The sequence below is a fragment of the Equus caballus genome, chromosome 20, assembly GCF_041296265.1.
Source record: "Equus caballus isolate H_3958 breed thoroughbred chromosome 20, TB-T2T, whole genome shotgun sequence".
Lineage (NCBI taxonomy): Eukaryota > Metazoa > Chordata > Mammalia > Perissodactyla > Equidae > Equus > Equus caballus.
In genome coordinates this window covers 53,046,543-53,063,739 of record NC_091703.1, presented here as the reverse complement: position 1 = coordinate 53,063,739, position 17,197 = coordinate 53,046,543, and the positions used below count along the sequence as shown (strand labels likewise).

At 41.0% G+C, this 17,197-nt stretch overlaps 1 protein-coding gene across 4 annotated transcripts in view; it reads left to right on the top strand.

The window, feature by feature from the left end:
- Positions 1–17,197, top strand: part of PKHD1 (PKHD1 ciliary IPT domain containing fibrocystin/polyductin) — a 414,787-nt gene that overhangs the window by 120,004 nt on the left and 277,586 nt on the right. For all 4 annotated transcript variants that reach the window (XR_002802305.2, XM_014734488.3, XM_070244730.1 and 1 more), the window contains one exon: positions 4,061–4,217. Coding sequence is in view for 3 of the 4 variants with exons in the window: in XM_014734488.3 (XP_014589974.3) it covers positions 4,061–4,217 (157 nt within the window). In the remaining variant the exon portion in view is untranslated. The remainder of the gene's footprint in view (positions 1–4,060; positions 4,218–17,197) is intronic.

The window sequence follows — 17,197 nt, the reverse complement described above, 5'->3', positions numbered from 1 at the left end:
TTCCTAGCTGAAGCAGGAAAGTTTGTGCTAGTGTGTGTTTTTTCTTTTTCTTTTTTTGGTTTATTTGGGGCTGTCTGTACTGATGTTAAGATGAGGGCATGTTCTGGGTAGTTCTTAAATTTCTGTTTTTACACCCACCCCTCCGTGTTCAGGGGAAATGATCTTCACCTGTAGGATGGCAATGAATGGTTGTTTATCTCAAAGATGGAAACCAAAGCTAAAGGCTGAGCCCTTTGGAAACCATAGTGGAAAGAGCTTGTAGTCAGTGGAAGTAAAACTTACATTGGCCTATGAGCCGGGTTGGTGACACAGAGCACGGCTTTCACTGAAAACGCCATGTTGATATCAACTGAGAGGCTTTCAAATATATTGACAAGAAGTCTTTCATCAATGCTGTCAGCATTCTTTTTTGCTTGATTGGATCAAAGTGATAGGAATTGGAGGATAAAGATGTGGGAAAGTGAGCCATCCCCACTGTTTCATGGGGCATTGCCCCGGGGTCAGTGTAGGGAGTGATGCTACCTGTGTGTCCACTATGAAAATGTTGAAGAGCTAAAATTCTTATGACAGCATACGTGTAATCGTGAATTCACTGGCAACTTGCAACCATGGAGATACGTCGCTCCTCTCCTTCCCCAGGTAGCTGTTAGACAGTTGAAGATGCATTAATTTTTTAAGACATATAGTATTTAGTTATTCATGAACTAAAGCTTAAATCATCAATAAATAGTTATACATTTCAAGATACCTTTTGTATGCTAAAGAGAAGTTTGGACTCTGGGAAGCTTAAGTTTCTTGAAACTTAATGCTTAATATTTATTTTCATTTGAAAGCTACCACGCTGAATAGAGAAACTTAAGGTGAAAGAAAAAATTGATAGGATATTTCACAGGGAGACTGAATCTGAGTCTCGAGTTTTAATTTAGATACACTCGCCATCATTTGATTTAAGTTTAAATAGAGTTTGAAAACACAGAAAGGAGCGTGAAAGGATATGGGCCAAACCCCATGGATAAGGAGACCTAGCACTTTTAAGTATTTTAGATCTTATCACCTATTTGTCTACCTATTGTATCAGGAAGGTGTTTATGCTTGTGTCTGTGTGTATGTCTGTAACAGCTACAAATACATGCACGAAGTTGGATGGATGATTCATTTAAGAAATGGTTTCATCAATTTTTACTGTGCATTTACTCTGTGTCACACATTTTTTAGGGGGTTGGGGATATGGCAATGACTGAAGCAAAAATCCTTGCTTTTCATCTGAGTAAGCTCAATGGACGATGAATACACAAGGCATTATATAATCTAATACCAGAATGAATTGGTATTAGGGGAGAGGGAGTGATCGGAGGTACTATTTTAATAAGGAGACAGGGAAGGAGGTATTATTTGAGCAGAAACCTGAATGATGTAAAAGAGTGAGCCACGCAGACCTCTTGGTGAACAGCGATCCAGGAGAGGCCATGGTGAATGAAAAGACCGGAAGTGGGGGCTTGCTCTGCCTGAGTTCAGTCTGTCCCCACCCCTATGGCCTTTGACACAACATTTAAACTCTTTGAGCCTTTGCTTCCTCAACTGTAAAGAGGCGATAACAGCATTTGACCTTCCCTCCTGCCGGGGTGGGGCTGAGTTTAGCAATTTTTGAAAGTTGATGGGCCAGGCCAAGATGAATAACACATGGAAGGCAGCTAATGATACGCACAAGCGCTTCAGAGCAGGAGAGAAGTGTTTAAAGCTTACCTAGAGCTAGATAACAGGTATGGGTGCTAATTGTCAGTTTTAAAATGTTCTCCAATGAATTAACGGAAGATATCATGGAGTGGTCTCCCTTTGACCCCTTATGCCTAATCAATGTCTAGTTGTTCCAGATCCTTCTACTGTGAGGTTTTTCTTTGTAGTCCTGTAGCTGGGCTCTGAATCTGACCACCAGGTTAATGTCTCAGAAAGAGTTATGCAGCTGAGTTCTTCAAACTTCTCACAGCTCGTCCACATACCATCTTACTCTGCCTGCTAGTCTTCCTGAAGACCCTGAGCTTCAGGGGTTGGTTTGAAGAAAACTTCCTGGTTCCTTTTTAAGATGTATCTCCCTCCCCTCCAGCCCTTGTCTTAAATTGGTCCTCAAACCTTGACCTGGAAGTGTCATCTGAAGAGATCATTAAAATGACAGATCCATGGGTCCCACCTCCTGAGCTTTTGATTCCATCATGGTGGCACTGAAGGAATCTGCACCTTAAACAGCTCTAGGCTGAGAAACACTGTCCGAAACATCATCTTTAAAATGAGAGGATGGGATTCCTCTAGAGTCCTTGCCATCTCTGACCTTTTGGAAGTCCCAGCTCTTTCAAATGTCCTTTTATAGTGAACTCCATTCTGACATTACAGATAACCAAGTTCACCCTTCTGTGCACTTGTCTTTACCATCTTCATCCGGTTCACTCTTTTCCACCTTTCTCACTACTTTGTTCCACTCTGGTTTTCTCCTATTTGTCTCCCTTTCCTGTTTATGGTTTCTACAAGAGTAAATGAAAGGATTCTAAGAATGTATAATGTATAGCCTTATAAGGAGCACTTCTTGTCATTTTACTTCCTTATACCTAGCTTTGGTATGAAATCAGTAGAGATCTAAAATTCCCTCCTACTTTTTGAGTCTATGGATGGTCATGATGGGGACATGGTTCATATAGCTCACAATGATGCTCATGTGCCATGCATTCTTTGTTTGTGGTGCTGGGGCTGCTTATCACCATGCCTTATGCCTTTCCATCTCTTAAATTGGGACAAGTCACTGATTTTTATTTCTCCTTTGTAGATGCAGGAAGTGAAAAGATTCTGCTTTTCCTTATCCCAAAGCCTTGTGAGTGATTGGGTTGGGTATAGAACGCAGCACTATTGAGCTGGGGGTCAGTACACTCTCTTGGAAAATCTACTGGCTCTTCTGGCAACACATCTTTCCACTCTCTCTTGGAAACGCTCCAGGGCGCTATGGTCTGTGCAGGTGTAGTTATTGGTCTTATAAACCTGCCTTCCTTTCTTAATGATCTTCTCCCATCTGCCTCTACCACTTCACGAGAGGCAGTTATTTTATAGGAACTTGGGCTTCACATTTGGTTGGAATCCGGGTGGGAAGAAGAACTGTGTGGAGAGAGGCATATACATGTTGTATGTATTGCCTTGAGGGACTCACCTCCCTTCTTCTGATTTCATTATATCAGTCATAAATATAGTCCCATAACTGCACAAAACATTTAGACATGATCTCAGCCTCTTGCATGGGCTGCATACTGCTTTCTGCGATTATTACGTCCTTATTTTTAAAAATGCACTTCATTGTGACCATAAATTAACAGGAGAGCCAAAAGTTCCGTGAGGAGACCGAGGGCCGGGATGGAGAGGGGGTACTTCCTCCCCTGGGCTCCTCTCAGGCTTGCCCCCTACCCCTCACTCAAAGGTGCCTGCTCTCACCCAAAGTCAGCTGGCATTTCTCCTATGCCTGGGCTTTCAGCACTGATGCAGCAAGCACAGAGGGACAGGCAACGATATCAAAGGAGGCAGCGTGGGAGGATGGAGCTGAGCACTTGGAAAGAGGAATGTTCCTATAAAACAGGGACACTGGCAGTAGAGCCAGTGAAAAATGATCCCAATTACATAAAGCAAAATGCCACCCATCAGGCGGAACATTTTAATTCTCTCTATTCCAGGCTATTTATGACTTTTTGTCCAAGACTCAATACATGTCTGTAAAAATAAAAAATGGAATTGACCCCATCTGTTTGGTAGAAGAGGGCCTCTGCTTGGGGAAAAAAGGGCAGAAAACATTACCAGCATGTCACTGGAGAAATCCAGAGGCCGGGCACAGAGGGTCTGCAAGTACAACTTTGCTCCTTCAGTATTTTTCCCTTTTTGAGTTAGTCGTATGAGGAAGAGAGGGCGACTAATTTAATGAGACATTTAAAATTATATTTTAATTAATTTTAGTGTAAGAAGTTTCTATTTTGATTGATCACCCGTACTATCGTGCTTTAAAAACAAAACAAAGCGACAGAACTCTGTTTTCCAGGGCAACTTCTCCTTTCAGTTCTGCCGGAGGTGGTCGAGAGCTCACAGCTGGTTTCCTGAAAGAGTGCCACAAGATGGCGACAACGTCACGGTGGAGAAGGGCCAATTGCTCCTGCTAGACACCAATACGAGCATCCTCAACTTACTGCATGTTAAAGGTTTGTGGAGGGTGGAGATCTGTGGTGGCATTATTATACATAATTTTCTCACTTTTAGGGGACAGGAAGGAGGGAACTTTTTGGATAAGTTCCAGCCCTTGGTTGACAATTTATTCTTGGACCAAATTGGGATTTTACTGTGAAAGGAAGAAGTGGTCAGAGGGTTCAAAAGGAAAGCCCTTTCTTTTGACTCTTATAAGCACAGAGCTTGATTATTTTAATTTTTCAAATACAAGAAGGTTAACAGTGTTCTCAAAGAACATGCTTCTTTATGCTAGCCCTTTGTAGTCATGCTTGTCCACGGCAGCCCCCACAATATAGCAAAACGCTCCCAAATCGGTCAATGCTGCTGCTGCCTTTGAAATTCCCTGCCAAGAAAGCCATGTCTTCCTGCTTTTGCCCTATTGTGGTTTTGACTTCCTGGTCCCATGGAAAGTCATATAAATAGGCTTCCTTATTGCAAAGCTGACCACATAGCTCTAGGGTCTGGGAAGTTGGAAGAGACTGAGAATTCAGACTCCAGCTCCTCCACCACATCACCGAGTGACTAAGTCAGTTTTTTCACCTCTTTATGCATTTGTTTCCTTATCTGTTAAATGAGAATAAAAATCACTGCCTATTCTAGGGGCAGATAATAAGGAATGGTTATCAAAGTGACTCTGTTCATTGGCAAATGAAAATTGCTTGGGAAATGTGATTAGTTATGGATGTCTATAAAACTCTTCACTAAAACACTGTTCTTTACTATAAATATATTTAACACTTACAGGAGCATCTCTTCTTGTTAAAGTAAGAGTGTAGCAGTATAAAGGAAAATAAACTATTTTGAAGGGAAGAAACTGATGCCGTTTTGATGCTTGTTTCTTACAGACAGAATCAGATTTCCCTGATTAGGCATTTTATAGTCTATATTCTGGAAGTTGTTTTTTTTTTTTTTTTTTTTCTCTAATAGCAAGGAGAAGTTTTCAGATAAATCAGTTAATTAGGACCCTTTAGGAAAAATCGTCTGTGAGCGTGGGCTCTTGACCTGTCTTTGCTGGGTGTGTGTGTGTGTATGTGTGTAGCCAGTGACTTATTGAGAGCCATCAACTTCCTAAGGACTGGCAATGACAAAGGAAAATTATAGACTTAAAACCTCAGCTCAGAGAAAAGATGCTCTTTGTGGGCCTTTAATCAGGACTCTCCTCACAGGAGTCAAATTCTGCTGGAGGACGGGATGCCCTTCAGACTCTCAAGGGTCTTTGCCTTATATTGATACCATTTGGGAGAAGATTTTGGCTAAAAGTCCTCAGACTCAGCCCAACTGAGTCTCTGGATGTCCTATTAGTTCCAGACAAATTCTCAATCGAGGAATGGTGTTGATGGGGCCAGAGACGTCCAAAGGAGAGCAAAGGGTAAGAGAGAGGCAAGGACATGTGGAATATACACTTGGCATGTTACAATTGGCGATTTCAAGATCTGAGCAACTAAATACTTGCCCCAACCTATCATCCTCCAATAGTGATTTTCCTTAATATTCCTGGTTCAGGCAATATTTCATATTATGTAGAATAAGTGAGCTGGGTTAGGAAGGGCAAACCCTCATCCTGTGGTGAGGGAGAGTGAGTTACCTGAAGGATCCCGTCTTTCTCTTGGGGAGTAGGCCCATTGGTAGGAATGCGAGGGTAAGTAGTGTACGTCAGTTTCTGTACAAATAGGATTCAGGAGTTGTTGACAGGAAGCAGGCTTGCTTACAGTGAAACTCTGAGATTTTTATCATAGAGATATGGGTCATAGGTTCCAGAAAGAATGAGAACGGGGAAAGGACACAGATCAAATTTGATTCAACAGATGACTTGTGAGTGCTTCTTAAGTGGCCAGGAACTCTTTGTGAGATACAAGAAAAAGTGAAGAATAATATTTAATGTCAGTGATGTGCATGATCATTAGATTAAAAAATAGAAAATAGAAAAGAGTAAAATTTCTAGTTCTAAAATATGTGATACAGGCAGCAGGCAGAAGGTAGACTTAAGTACTCGGAGTGTCAAGGATGTAAGATTAGAGTCAGATAGCGGAAGGAGGTGAAGAGCATATCATTTGTGTCTGACACATGTTTGATCATGCAGATATCAATATACACACTGAATCAAAATTGGAGGAACTTACCCATCTCACTTAATGGAACTGTGTGTGTCCAGTAGTTTAGGCCAGAAACCTTGGAGGCATCCTGGACTTCTTTATTTTCTCACATCCCATGCCCAATACATCAGTGAATCTTGTTGGCTGAATCTTCAACATGTGTCCCATTTATCAGTGCCTCCATCAGTACCAACCTGGTCCTAATCAACTTAGTGTTTGGCTGGGACCTTTTCAAATGGCCTCTTCATTGGTTCCCGTGTTTCTAATTCTTTGTGTTCCCTAGTAGCAGAACCCTAATCTTTGTTTGCGGCAGCAGTGTACCCAGATAAAATATGGTATTTCCTGACCTCCTTTGTAGCTAGACATAGCCCAGTGGCTAAGAGCTGGCCAATGATACGTAAGGGATGTGTGGTGCAAGACTTCTGGGAAATTTCCTAAAGTAGAGCTGACCTAGGAGGGGGCATGCCTTATTTGTCCTCCCCTCTTTCTTTTCCTGCTTCCTGGAATGTAAATGTGATAGCTACATGTTCAGCTGCCTTCTTGGACCATGAGGTGACTCATTAAGGGTGGGAAAGTCAAAAAATAGAAGAAACTCAGGACACTGATGATTTTGGAGTTGCCATACTAGCATGGCACCATGGACTGCTCACCTGTGACTTACTTTTATGATAGAAAAACAAGACTTAACGTGTTTAAGTAATTGGTATTTGACTTTTATGCTAGAGGCTAAAATAAACCTCTGATAGTTTATTGTCCACATCCTTTAAAAATATATCAGATCTTATTAATTCTTTCCTCAAAACCCCCCAATGGCTTCTCATCTCACTAGAAATAAAATCTGAAGTCCTTATCATTGTCAAACCTCTGGTCCTTTCATTCATCTTGTCTTCCTCATTCACTCTGCTCTAGCTTTTCTATGAATATACTAGGCACACATCTACCTCAGGGCCTTTGCACATAATGTATTTTGCCTGGAACATTCTTCCTCCAGGTGTTCACATGGCTGGCTCACTTATTTCACTCACTGAGAAAATGTCAACTTTTCAGAGAGGCCTTGCTGGCCATCTTTTCTAAAATTGCAATCACTCTGGACCCTGTTATTCTCTATCCTTTTATTTTGCTTTACTTTTCTTCATAGTACTTATCACCACTTGACATATTAAAATTTACTTGTTTGTTTACAGTCAGTTTCCTCTGTTAGAATAATCTGAAAAGGGCAAAGGACTTCACCAATTTATTTACTACTGTCTCTTCACTGTCTAGGACAGTGCCTGACACATGATGAAGGTTCAAAGAATAGGAGTTGAGTGTTGAATAGATGGACAAGTAAAAGGATGCAGAGTTCAGGTCCTGAATGAAATTTAAGCTGTATAATTTTTAAACCCTTGCTGTCTTAAATATCACTTTTCCCCCAGCTAATTTACTTTCACTGTCCTTCATTGTGCTCACTGATATATGTATATGCCCATATATATATATATATACACATATGTACAAATATCCACATATTTGTGTGTATGTGTACACACATACACACATTAATTTACATATATTAAAATACACACACACACATATATATATGTATATACATCTACATGCTTACATATAAAGGTGTATCATTATGAGTTTTAGGAACATAAAATCTATTGGTAAGTTATTTTTCCATTTCTAAAAGGCTTTTGAAGAATGCCTTCATTGGCAAAGAACTCCAAATCTCAAACATCTGTTTGATATAGCATAGCTCGAAACCTCTAATGTCTCCTCTTGGTCAATAATACGCGTGAAAGTACTTGAAGGATATAAAAAGGTATTCAAATGTAAGATTGAATCATCATCATCATCACCAATAGGAATTCACTCTCTCAATGTCTGTTACTCTCTCTCTTTTTCATATCCATTCATGGTATCAGAAAAATAGCTAAGTGGCATTTTCTTTATTTTTTTGATACCATCTGTGGGCTGAGATAAAGCATAAAAAATTTCAAGCCAGAAAGGAATATCTTCAAAAGAGTTTAACAAACAAATATGAAGTATTATAGTGGAAGTACTTTCTAAGCCATTTCCACAATATTACAAAGAATACGTTCTACAAACAGTATGCACACGCTTTGAAAAGATTAGTGCTAAATAAAAGTGAAACTAGCTCACCTAAGAACTATGTTTGGAACTACTGTATGAAAATATTGCATCCTCTATATTATTTTTCCATTGATGGAAGCCAGCATCCCAATATAAAGAGGACCAGGCTCCTACATCAGGAAAACCAGCACTTCCACCTGTGGCCCTCAAGAGGCTCAAACTCTCTGTGCCTTACTTATATGTCCATCTATGAACTAGAATTGATGTTTTTTCTTATAAAGTAGAAAAGAGGATTATAAATTTCTTAAAGGCAATTGGGAAATAGCACCAAAGGCAGTGTTTTTGCTGTTATTTATGACACTATATGCACTGATTCCTGAACTTTATTGAAAAATGGCAGATTATTTTGTGACTGTGATAAGAGCTTCAACTATATTTATTATCACTTTACTTTAATTAGCAAAAGATCCAGAACTTTTGTCTACTTACCCTCTCTATTTCTTCCCTCCCTCCTTTTTTTAATAAAAAATTATTTTTTAGGGGGTACTGTTAAACACAAAAGAGAATTAACCCAATCAATTAATACTAATGAGCTTGGATGAAAATAGGCATATTGCCTTGATTTAGTTAATTATATTTTTTGTTCTTTTATGTTAAGATGCCCAACGGCCATAGGCATCGCTGAATTAAAATTTATTATTTTATTCCAAGTAATTATGATGAGCCATAATAACAAAGAAGGAATGTTACCCTCTTGTGTGAGCCATTATGCATCCTGGGCAAGGATCTTGGGCTTGTGGTCTGTAGCTGGGGAAGCGTTCACATTTTCTGAATGAAGCAATGAATCTCTCTCTGTTCTGGTGTTCAAGCAGCTTGACTTGACGTGGTCTAGAGATTCCGATAATAAAGGGTCAATTAGAGGAGGATGAACTCTAGAAACCGCTTTTCCTTTGGTGTTGGACTTTCAAAAGGAAGACATTTTGTCGTTTCTTACCACTTACAATGTCATCACTTTAAGATGCTTGAGTAGAAAGTTGTTTCCAGTCTCCTTTGCTGCTGAATAGCGCACTGGTTTCCTTTAATGTGATTTTCTATTTCTTGGTCTATTGGTGTATACCAAAGGAGTTAAATTCTGGGCAGGCTTTCGAGCCAGAAAAAACTGAGTCTAGATCTGGGCTCTGCTTCTTACCAGCTCTGTGACCTTGGGCAAGTTGAGCAGCCTTCGTAAGCCTCAGATTTCTCCTCATTAGACTTATGCCTGTTATAATGACAGCAACAGGAGCAGCGATGACTAACGTTTATTGTTTGCTATTGTGTGACAATACTACAATGTACTGCCCAACTCACATGGAAGATTTGTGTATTAAATGAGGGAATATTTATAAAGCCCTTAGCACCCGGATTGGTCTAGAATAAGCACTCAATTAATGTTAGCTATTTCTTTTGGGCTGAAGGGGATAACAGAAGGGATGGTTGAATATCAGGTCTAAGTTACAATTTTATTTACAGATAGTAGCTGCTTCTATATACAAAGCAAACTGGATTACTGAAAGAATTAGCTGGGTAATAAAGACCTTGGATTGCTTTTGCCTCTGTTATCTTCAGAGGGCGTATTGAAGTGTTTTCTTTTCTATGGCAAGAGAGGGAAGGATACAGAGGTGCATGCAGCAGAGTCTATCGATTTGGTTGCCTCCGTTCTCCTTGTTATTTTGATTCTGTGGAAGCATGTTTTTCTGGTACAGTTGGGAATGCGGTCTCATTTTTTTCCAGACTTTTTTTTTAGTCCACAGTTTTGAGGACAGTCAGTTCTCTTTAGTCTATTATACTTGGAATTTCTATAGCATAGAAATGATTATTTTTGGCTTATTGAGATGGGCATCTTCTCTTGACCTGCTATCAGGTTCTTTATAGAGTTTCTTCCTCCTTGACAAGGGTTTGAGGATTTCAGAGGGATGTATTAAGTGCTGTACCCAGCACAGCCTTTCTTTTATCCCAGGGATTACACAATTGGTTCCTCCTAGTTAGCATCGAAACAGCCTCAGTTTCAGTAGGTGCATTCTTCAGGTAACACTTTACAATGCAACGATCTGGGAATTCTATGAAACAGGACTTCCCTGGGACATTACTTGTGTTCTCTCTGTGCATCAGGACCATGGGAATCACTGGGAAGTTACCCTTTGCCTCCAGTTTTAAGACTTCAAAGAGGCCAGCTTAGATGAAAGGAAATCCACCTGAAGGCAGGCTGGAGTTTTGATAAAAATGAAATATCATGCATTAATATTTCTTTCTCTCATAATCACAGAATGTCTTGGTCAACGTAAGAGGGTTTTGTGGGCTGGTGAAATTTGTTGCAAGTTGGTAAGTTTAAAATAATTTATCTGCAAGTTGGTTTAAAAGGAGATCAACTAAATTGCTTCCTCTCTTGGTTGAAACATGGCTCTTTCAAGGCAGGAGATGGTATGATTACACACAGACAGTGCAACAGGCTTGATTCATTGTAGTTTGGTCAGCAAACTGGAGGTTTCCAATTTGAGGCAGCCATAGACTGTTCTATGGCTTTGGATAAGATTCTGGTCCTCAAATCAATGCAGAAAATGGAAATGATGATGACTCTCTCCCCTTTGTAGGAGAAGACTGGCTTGTATAAACCTTTACTGGATGTTAATGCTGTTTGTGTGTACAACCCTGTGGAGGAAGTTTGAGAAGGGAGTTATTCAACTTTCTTGCCATATTTTCCAGCAGGGTGTTCCCAGAAGGGGCTGGGCTGTGCAATAATCTAAAGCAAAAGCCTGATGAATAAGTCAACATCAGAAAGAATTAATCTAACTTTTTGCAATCCATCCTTAATTCCTTTTACCTGCTGTGGCTCTATGTGTCAGTCTTTTCTTGGTGACAAGTTGGTGTTACTTATTTAATGAGAGAGGACTTCACCTATATCCAAAGCTAAGTGGATCATTGATAGAATTTTTAATCAGCTAAGAACCTGAATTACTTTTATATCAATTCTTTACAAATTTAATATTAGAGTGTGTTTTTCTCTTCCCTCTACCTTTGGGGAAGGTGCAGTCTAGGCTATAAGCTTAAGAGAGCAGGAGCCAGTTCTGTTTTCACCTACCTTTATATTGCCTGCACAATTATATCTCCAGGCACGTAGTAGGTGTTCAAATAATTGTTGAATGAAAGAACTAATGAATGAATTTCTGACCTAAAGAGGCAGATTAATGTTAGTTGTGACTTTCTCTATGATCAGAGCCCTTCCTGGTATCCTCAAATGTTAGTGAATTAGTCCAGACAGTGACCAATTCCATTTACTATTTGTGTATCTGGAGATCAGAGACAAAGGCTTTTTAATGTGGGGGACACTTGGCTCTGAAACTCCTTATTTTTCCCAATCAGACAATGACTTATATTATTTACCTCCAGAGAATGGTCCCAGACACACTTGATTAGCCTTAAATGAAAGATAAGCCAATGCTGTGAGAAAGGACATGCTTTCAATAGATGGGCAGACAGACAGATAGATAGATATTAAACAATTTACAGTTTTATGTCTTGACAACTTGGATATGGTAACATGAAAAATGCTACCGAAAAAGACCAGTCCCTTCCTAGCACAGAAGCTATAATACTTTCAGTAACAAAAGATAAATGTTTCAAACTTCCTTACTTAAAACCCTTCGTTGGCTTTCCATTAGCCCTTAACATTGTCTAAACTCCTTAACATGGCTTCCAGGGTCCTTCAGGACTCGGTGTCTCCTTACCTCTCTCCCTCATTTGTTGATTAATGATTCCCACATCCCATTTTCAAAACTGGGAGTGGAGCTAGGAATCTGGGATGCTTGTGTATCTGGGATTCTTGTGCAGATTAAAATATATTGGAGACTAAGCATTTCATTGCTATTATTTCCCATGTACTATAATAGTCCTGGGGGTCAAGTAAAAGGAGGAGATATTCTTATTTTTTAAATAAATAAATACTATGAGGAAATACTTATCTTTAATTTCTAAAATTATCGTGCTACAGCCAAATCAAGTTTATAATATTCAGAGAATAATTATATTTGGAACCTTTTGAATAACAGATTGCTCAGAGAAATGTACCCAATTGCAGGGCTGGTCAAAAACGTGATTGGCTCAATGCTAATTGAACTGTGACAAAGAGACGAAGGAAGTTATTTGAATGAGCACCTTGGTAGCCAGTGAAATTTTTACCTGCCTGGTACAGACTTTGGGGAAAAGATAGGTTTTATTTGTTTGCAGGGTTTTTTTTTTGGTCTTTTCTGTTTCCCCTTACAAATAGCTTTCTTTCCAAGATCTGAAGTGACTCTTTAGAAATCCGTGAACAGCTGAGGTCCGTGAGCACTTAAATGCCAGAAGCTTTGTTGATAAAAGGAAGTAATGATTTTCTGGAGATAGAAAGGAGACCAAGGTTTAGTTAAGTAATAATTGATAACAGTAGCTATACTGACAAAGGCATTTACTTATATCTCAGTGTTTGAGTTCCTTTAAATATTTCCATATAGTTTCTCTTCCAAAAATATGTTTACATTTCTGTAATTAGCAAAGAGTTAATCCATTTATGGGGTTAACTTCATGAGTTTGACATTTTATAGAGAAAGCAAAAGCTGAGTAACAATCTTTATCTTCTTTCTCAGTTATCTGTAAAGTTGGACAATTCACTAAAACCAGGGTATTACCATTCATCTGGAGCAATTAAACACCACCCCAACCTTCTGAAAGCAGAGACTGTATTTTTTACATTTGTATTTCAGCTTGTAGCAGAAAGGCTGGAAAATGGCAGGTGTTGGTTCAATGACAAGGTGAATGAATCTGCAATTCCTGCCTTGTATGTCTCAGCCTGTTTTAGATGATAGCAAACAACGCAAGATCATGGACACTTAGGGCAATCGCTTCATTTATCTAGAGTGGTGGTTCTCAAAGTGTAGTCCCCGATTGGCAGCATCAGCATCAGCAGAGAATTTGCTAGAAATGCAAATTTTCGGGCCCCACAGCTAACCTACTCTGGGGGTGAGGCCCACCAATGTGTGTGTTAAGACCTCCAGGGGATTTAGGTGCATGCTCGAGTTTGACAACTACTAACCTAACACAGTAAAGGGAAGTATGTAGAATTGTCAGGCCTGGAAGCCAATTAACCTGGCCTGACTAGTCTTTTCCCAAAGGCTATGCAACCCTGTGCAAAGAACTGTGGAAACCAGGCTGGCCGCATTGGATGGGCATTGGATGGGCCTATCCTGAGCATGGCATTTTCAGTTGGATGCAGTTCTCTCTCCTGCTAGGGAAATCTGAGCTGATGAAAACTTGTTCTCCCAACTGCTATTGTTCGCAGCTCTGAGTCAGTGGTTTTATTTCAGATATGTTTTTTCCTCGACACTGCCTGTTTGACGGCAGTTCCAGGTTAATTAAGGAATTAGTATGTGGCATCCATCGGCGAGGTGTGTGATTCTTTTCGTGCATCCTGAGAACGCTTTTGCAAACACTTTCTAGTTCATATTTTCTTTTTTTAATCAGGCAGAGACATTACAATTAAAATACCGTTAAAGTGATTCTGGCAAGTATTGCAATAAGCATGTTTTTTAATTAAAGGAAGAACAGGGGGATGCATAAGCAGCATCAGCTAAAGGGGAAAATTTCATCCGATATCTATTTTAATTGAAATGAAAAAAAAAAATCAGGAAAAGCAGCAGGAGCAGAGCCTGTGCTTGAGTGAGTGTGGCTCGCTCCCAGGTTGCTAGGTTTTGTGTTCCGTGCTTGATTAATTAGTAGCCAGCCAGAGAGTCCATTCCCTTCGCCCCCAATCCTTAAAGCCTGATTTATGCCTCACCTCCCCCATGAATATGTGAGGGCTCAGGCATCTATTTCCTGAGCTGCTAGTGGATAGGATTATGGAGCGTGCACTGAGCTCTTGGGGGCTCTCGTTTGCCAGCCAAATTGATTTTCCGCCTCTCTAGCCGGGGACAAGCCCACCTCGAAGGCTTCCAGGCTCTGCTCCAGTGGATCAGGCACAAGTCTAATCCGGATCTTGCCAACAAAGGAAGCTGTGTGCATCCCCATCACAGTGCAGGCTTCAGGCTGTGGCTGCCTTCCCTAAACACTACTCTTCCCGCCTCTTCCTCACCTCCTGCAGATGCCCACCTCCACAGCAACATGGTGCAGTAGTGTGCCCCAACTATGCCCAGATCTCTCAGCCAGCATCCAGGCAGAGTAGGAACTGTCCATCCTGAATGGATGACCATCTATAATTCTCCAAGGAAAATGAATTCCACAGGCTTTCCTGTCTCTTTGACTATTTTTTCTTTTTCTTTTCGTGAGGAGGATTGGCCCTGAGTTAACATTTGTGCCAGTCTTCCTCTATTTTGTATATGGGATGCTGCCACAGCATGGCTTGATGAGCAGTGTTTAGGTCTGTCTCAGGATCCAAATCCACGAACCGTGGGCCATTGAAGTGGAGTGTGTGAACTTAACCACTATGCCACTGGGCTGGCCCCTTTTTGACTATTTAGTGACTGGAAAGGTAACCAGATATAGGCTGCTAAACTTTTTTTTTTTTTTTTTGAGGAAGATTAGCCCTGAGCTAACATCTGCTGCCAATCCTCCTCCTTTTGCTGAGGAAGACTGGCCCTGAGCTAACATCCGTGCCCATCTTCCTCTACTTTATATGTGGGATGCCTACCACAGCATGGCTTGCCAAACGGTGCCGTGTCCACACCCAGACTCCGAACTGTCGAACCCCAGGCCACTGAAGTGGAACCTGCGCACTTAACTGCTATGCCACGGGGCTGGCCCTAGGCTGCTAAACTTTTTAAGAAATTACTCACTGTTGACACAAAGAGCTCAATGGAGGTTAATCAATATAGATAAGTAAATTGGATAATTTACATCTGAAAGTTTAGATAGTTCAAGCTTTGAGTAAATGAATTATCTGGTTTGGTGATATAGATTGATCTGATTCATTGGGCTGTTCAGATCCCTTCCTGGGTCTTGCCTCCATTCACCTCTGTCTTCCCCTCTGCTTAAAACTGGCATCACTCTCCCTGGGTTCATTTCATCCCCTGGTATTCACGTCCTCACCAAGGGCACTCCTGCTCTGTGCCTTTTCTCCCAAGATCCTCCCAAAAATGACACTGAGGGTTTGCCATCTTCATCTACTACCTTCATGGTTCTTAAAGTTCTTCCTGGAGCCGGTGTCTTTACAGCCTTCTGATTCTTCTCCTAATTCACTAATTCTTTGACTCATGTTCAGGAATCTTACTGCTTCCTCTCCTTATTATAGTCTCTAAATATTAAAATTTGACAGCTTGTCCCCTTTATCTCTACTCTGTTCTCACTCTTCATGTTCTCCTTGGGAGACCCCATTCACTCCTATAACTTCAACTCCTTTTTATCCAACTAGTATTTAGTGAGCACTTACCACGTTCTCACATGCCAGGCATGGTTTTAGGTACAGGGGCTATGGCTGTGAATGAAATAGACCAAGATTCTTGCTCTCACGGCATTGATTTCTATAAGGACAACAGTCAAGTAAGCAAATTATATTTTTTGTTAGATTTCCTGAGCAGCGTGGAGGAAAAACACAGCAGGAAAGGTGGGTAGGGGGTTTGGTGGTGGCTGGGGGATTTGCACCCAGTGAGGGCAAAAGCTGTGAGGCAGAGGGAGCAAGCAGGTCAGGGTGGCAGAAGGATCATGAGCCACAGGGAGAGTGGCCCGGAGAAGACCAGTCCTGTAGGGTTTGGTAGACTTTCACTCCGAGCGTGGTGGGAGCCACTGGAGAATTTTGAATGGAGAGGTGACATGATAAGGTTTACATTTGAAAAAAAGTCACACTGAATGCTGTTGTGAGACTAGACCCTGGGGTAGGGGCAGCGGCAGCAGCAGAAAGCTAAGTTAAGAGGTTGTTACAGTACTCCAGGGGTGAGAGGAGAGTGACTTAGACCTCAGCGATAGATGTGGAAGTGGTGAGAAGTGGTTGGATCATGGGGATATTTTGAAGGGAGAATGCGTAACATTTCCTGAAGGGTTGGCTGTGGTGTGAGAGGGAGTGAAAGCCAACTCTAGGGTTTTCAGACTGAGCAACTAGAAGGATGGAGTTGCCATTTAGGGAGATGGGAAGGACAGTGGGAAGACTGTGGGGCAAGATGAATTTGTTGGATGTGCTAAGTTGAGAAGCTTATGAGATCAAATAGAGATGTTGAGTAGGCAGGTGGGTATGTGAGTCTTGAGCTGAGGGTGGAGGCTGGCCTTGGAGATAGAAATTTGGGATTCACCAGCAATTAGCATATGATGGTGTTTAAAACCTTAAGATGAGACAACCAAGGCAGTGTTCATAGAATGATAACAAAAATGATCGAGGGACGGTCTTGAGACACTCCAGGTGTCAGTGGTTGGGACAATCAGGAGGGATCAGGATGCCAAGAGGGGAGGTAGGAGGAAACTCAAGAGGGCGCAGTGCTGGGTGAGGGAGGGGAAGGAGTTTCAAAAAGAAGGAGTGACAGAGTGTGTCAGACGCTGCTGGCCACTCAGGAAACGTGAAAACTGAGCTTTGAGGCTTGGATTCAGCAATGTGATTGCCATTTGTGACCAGGATCAGTTTTAATGGACTTATCAGACTAAGACCCAATGGGGCAGGGTTCAAGCGAGTGGAGAGAAAGAATTGAAGATAGAAGGTGTAGCCAGCTCTTTTGAAGAGTCTTATTGTACAGTAAAATGTTTAGACTCTAAATTTTTTTCTGTAAGGGGGAAAATAGCTAGAACTGGGTATTTGTCTT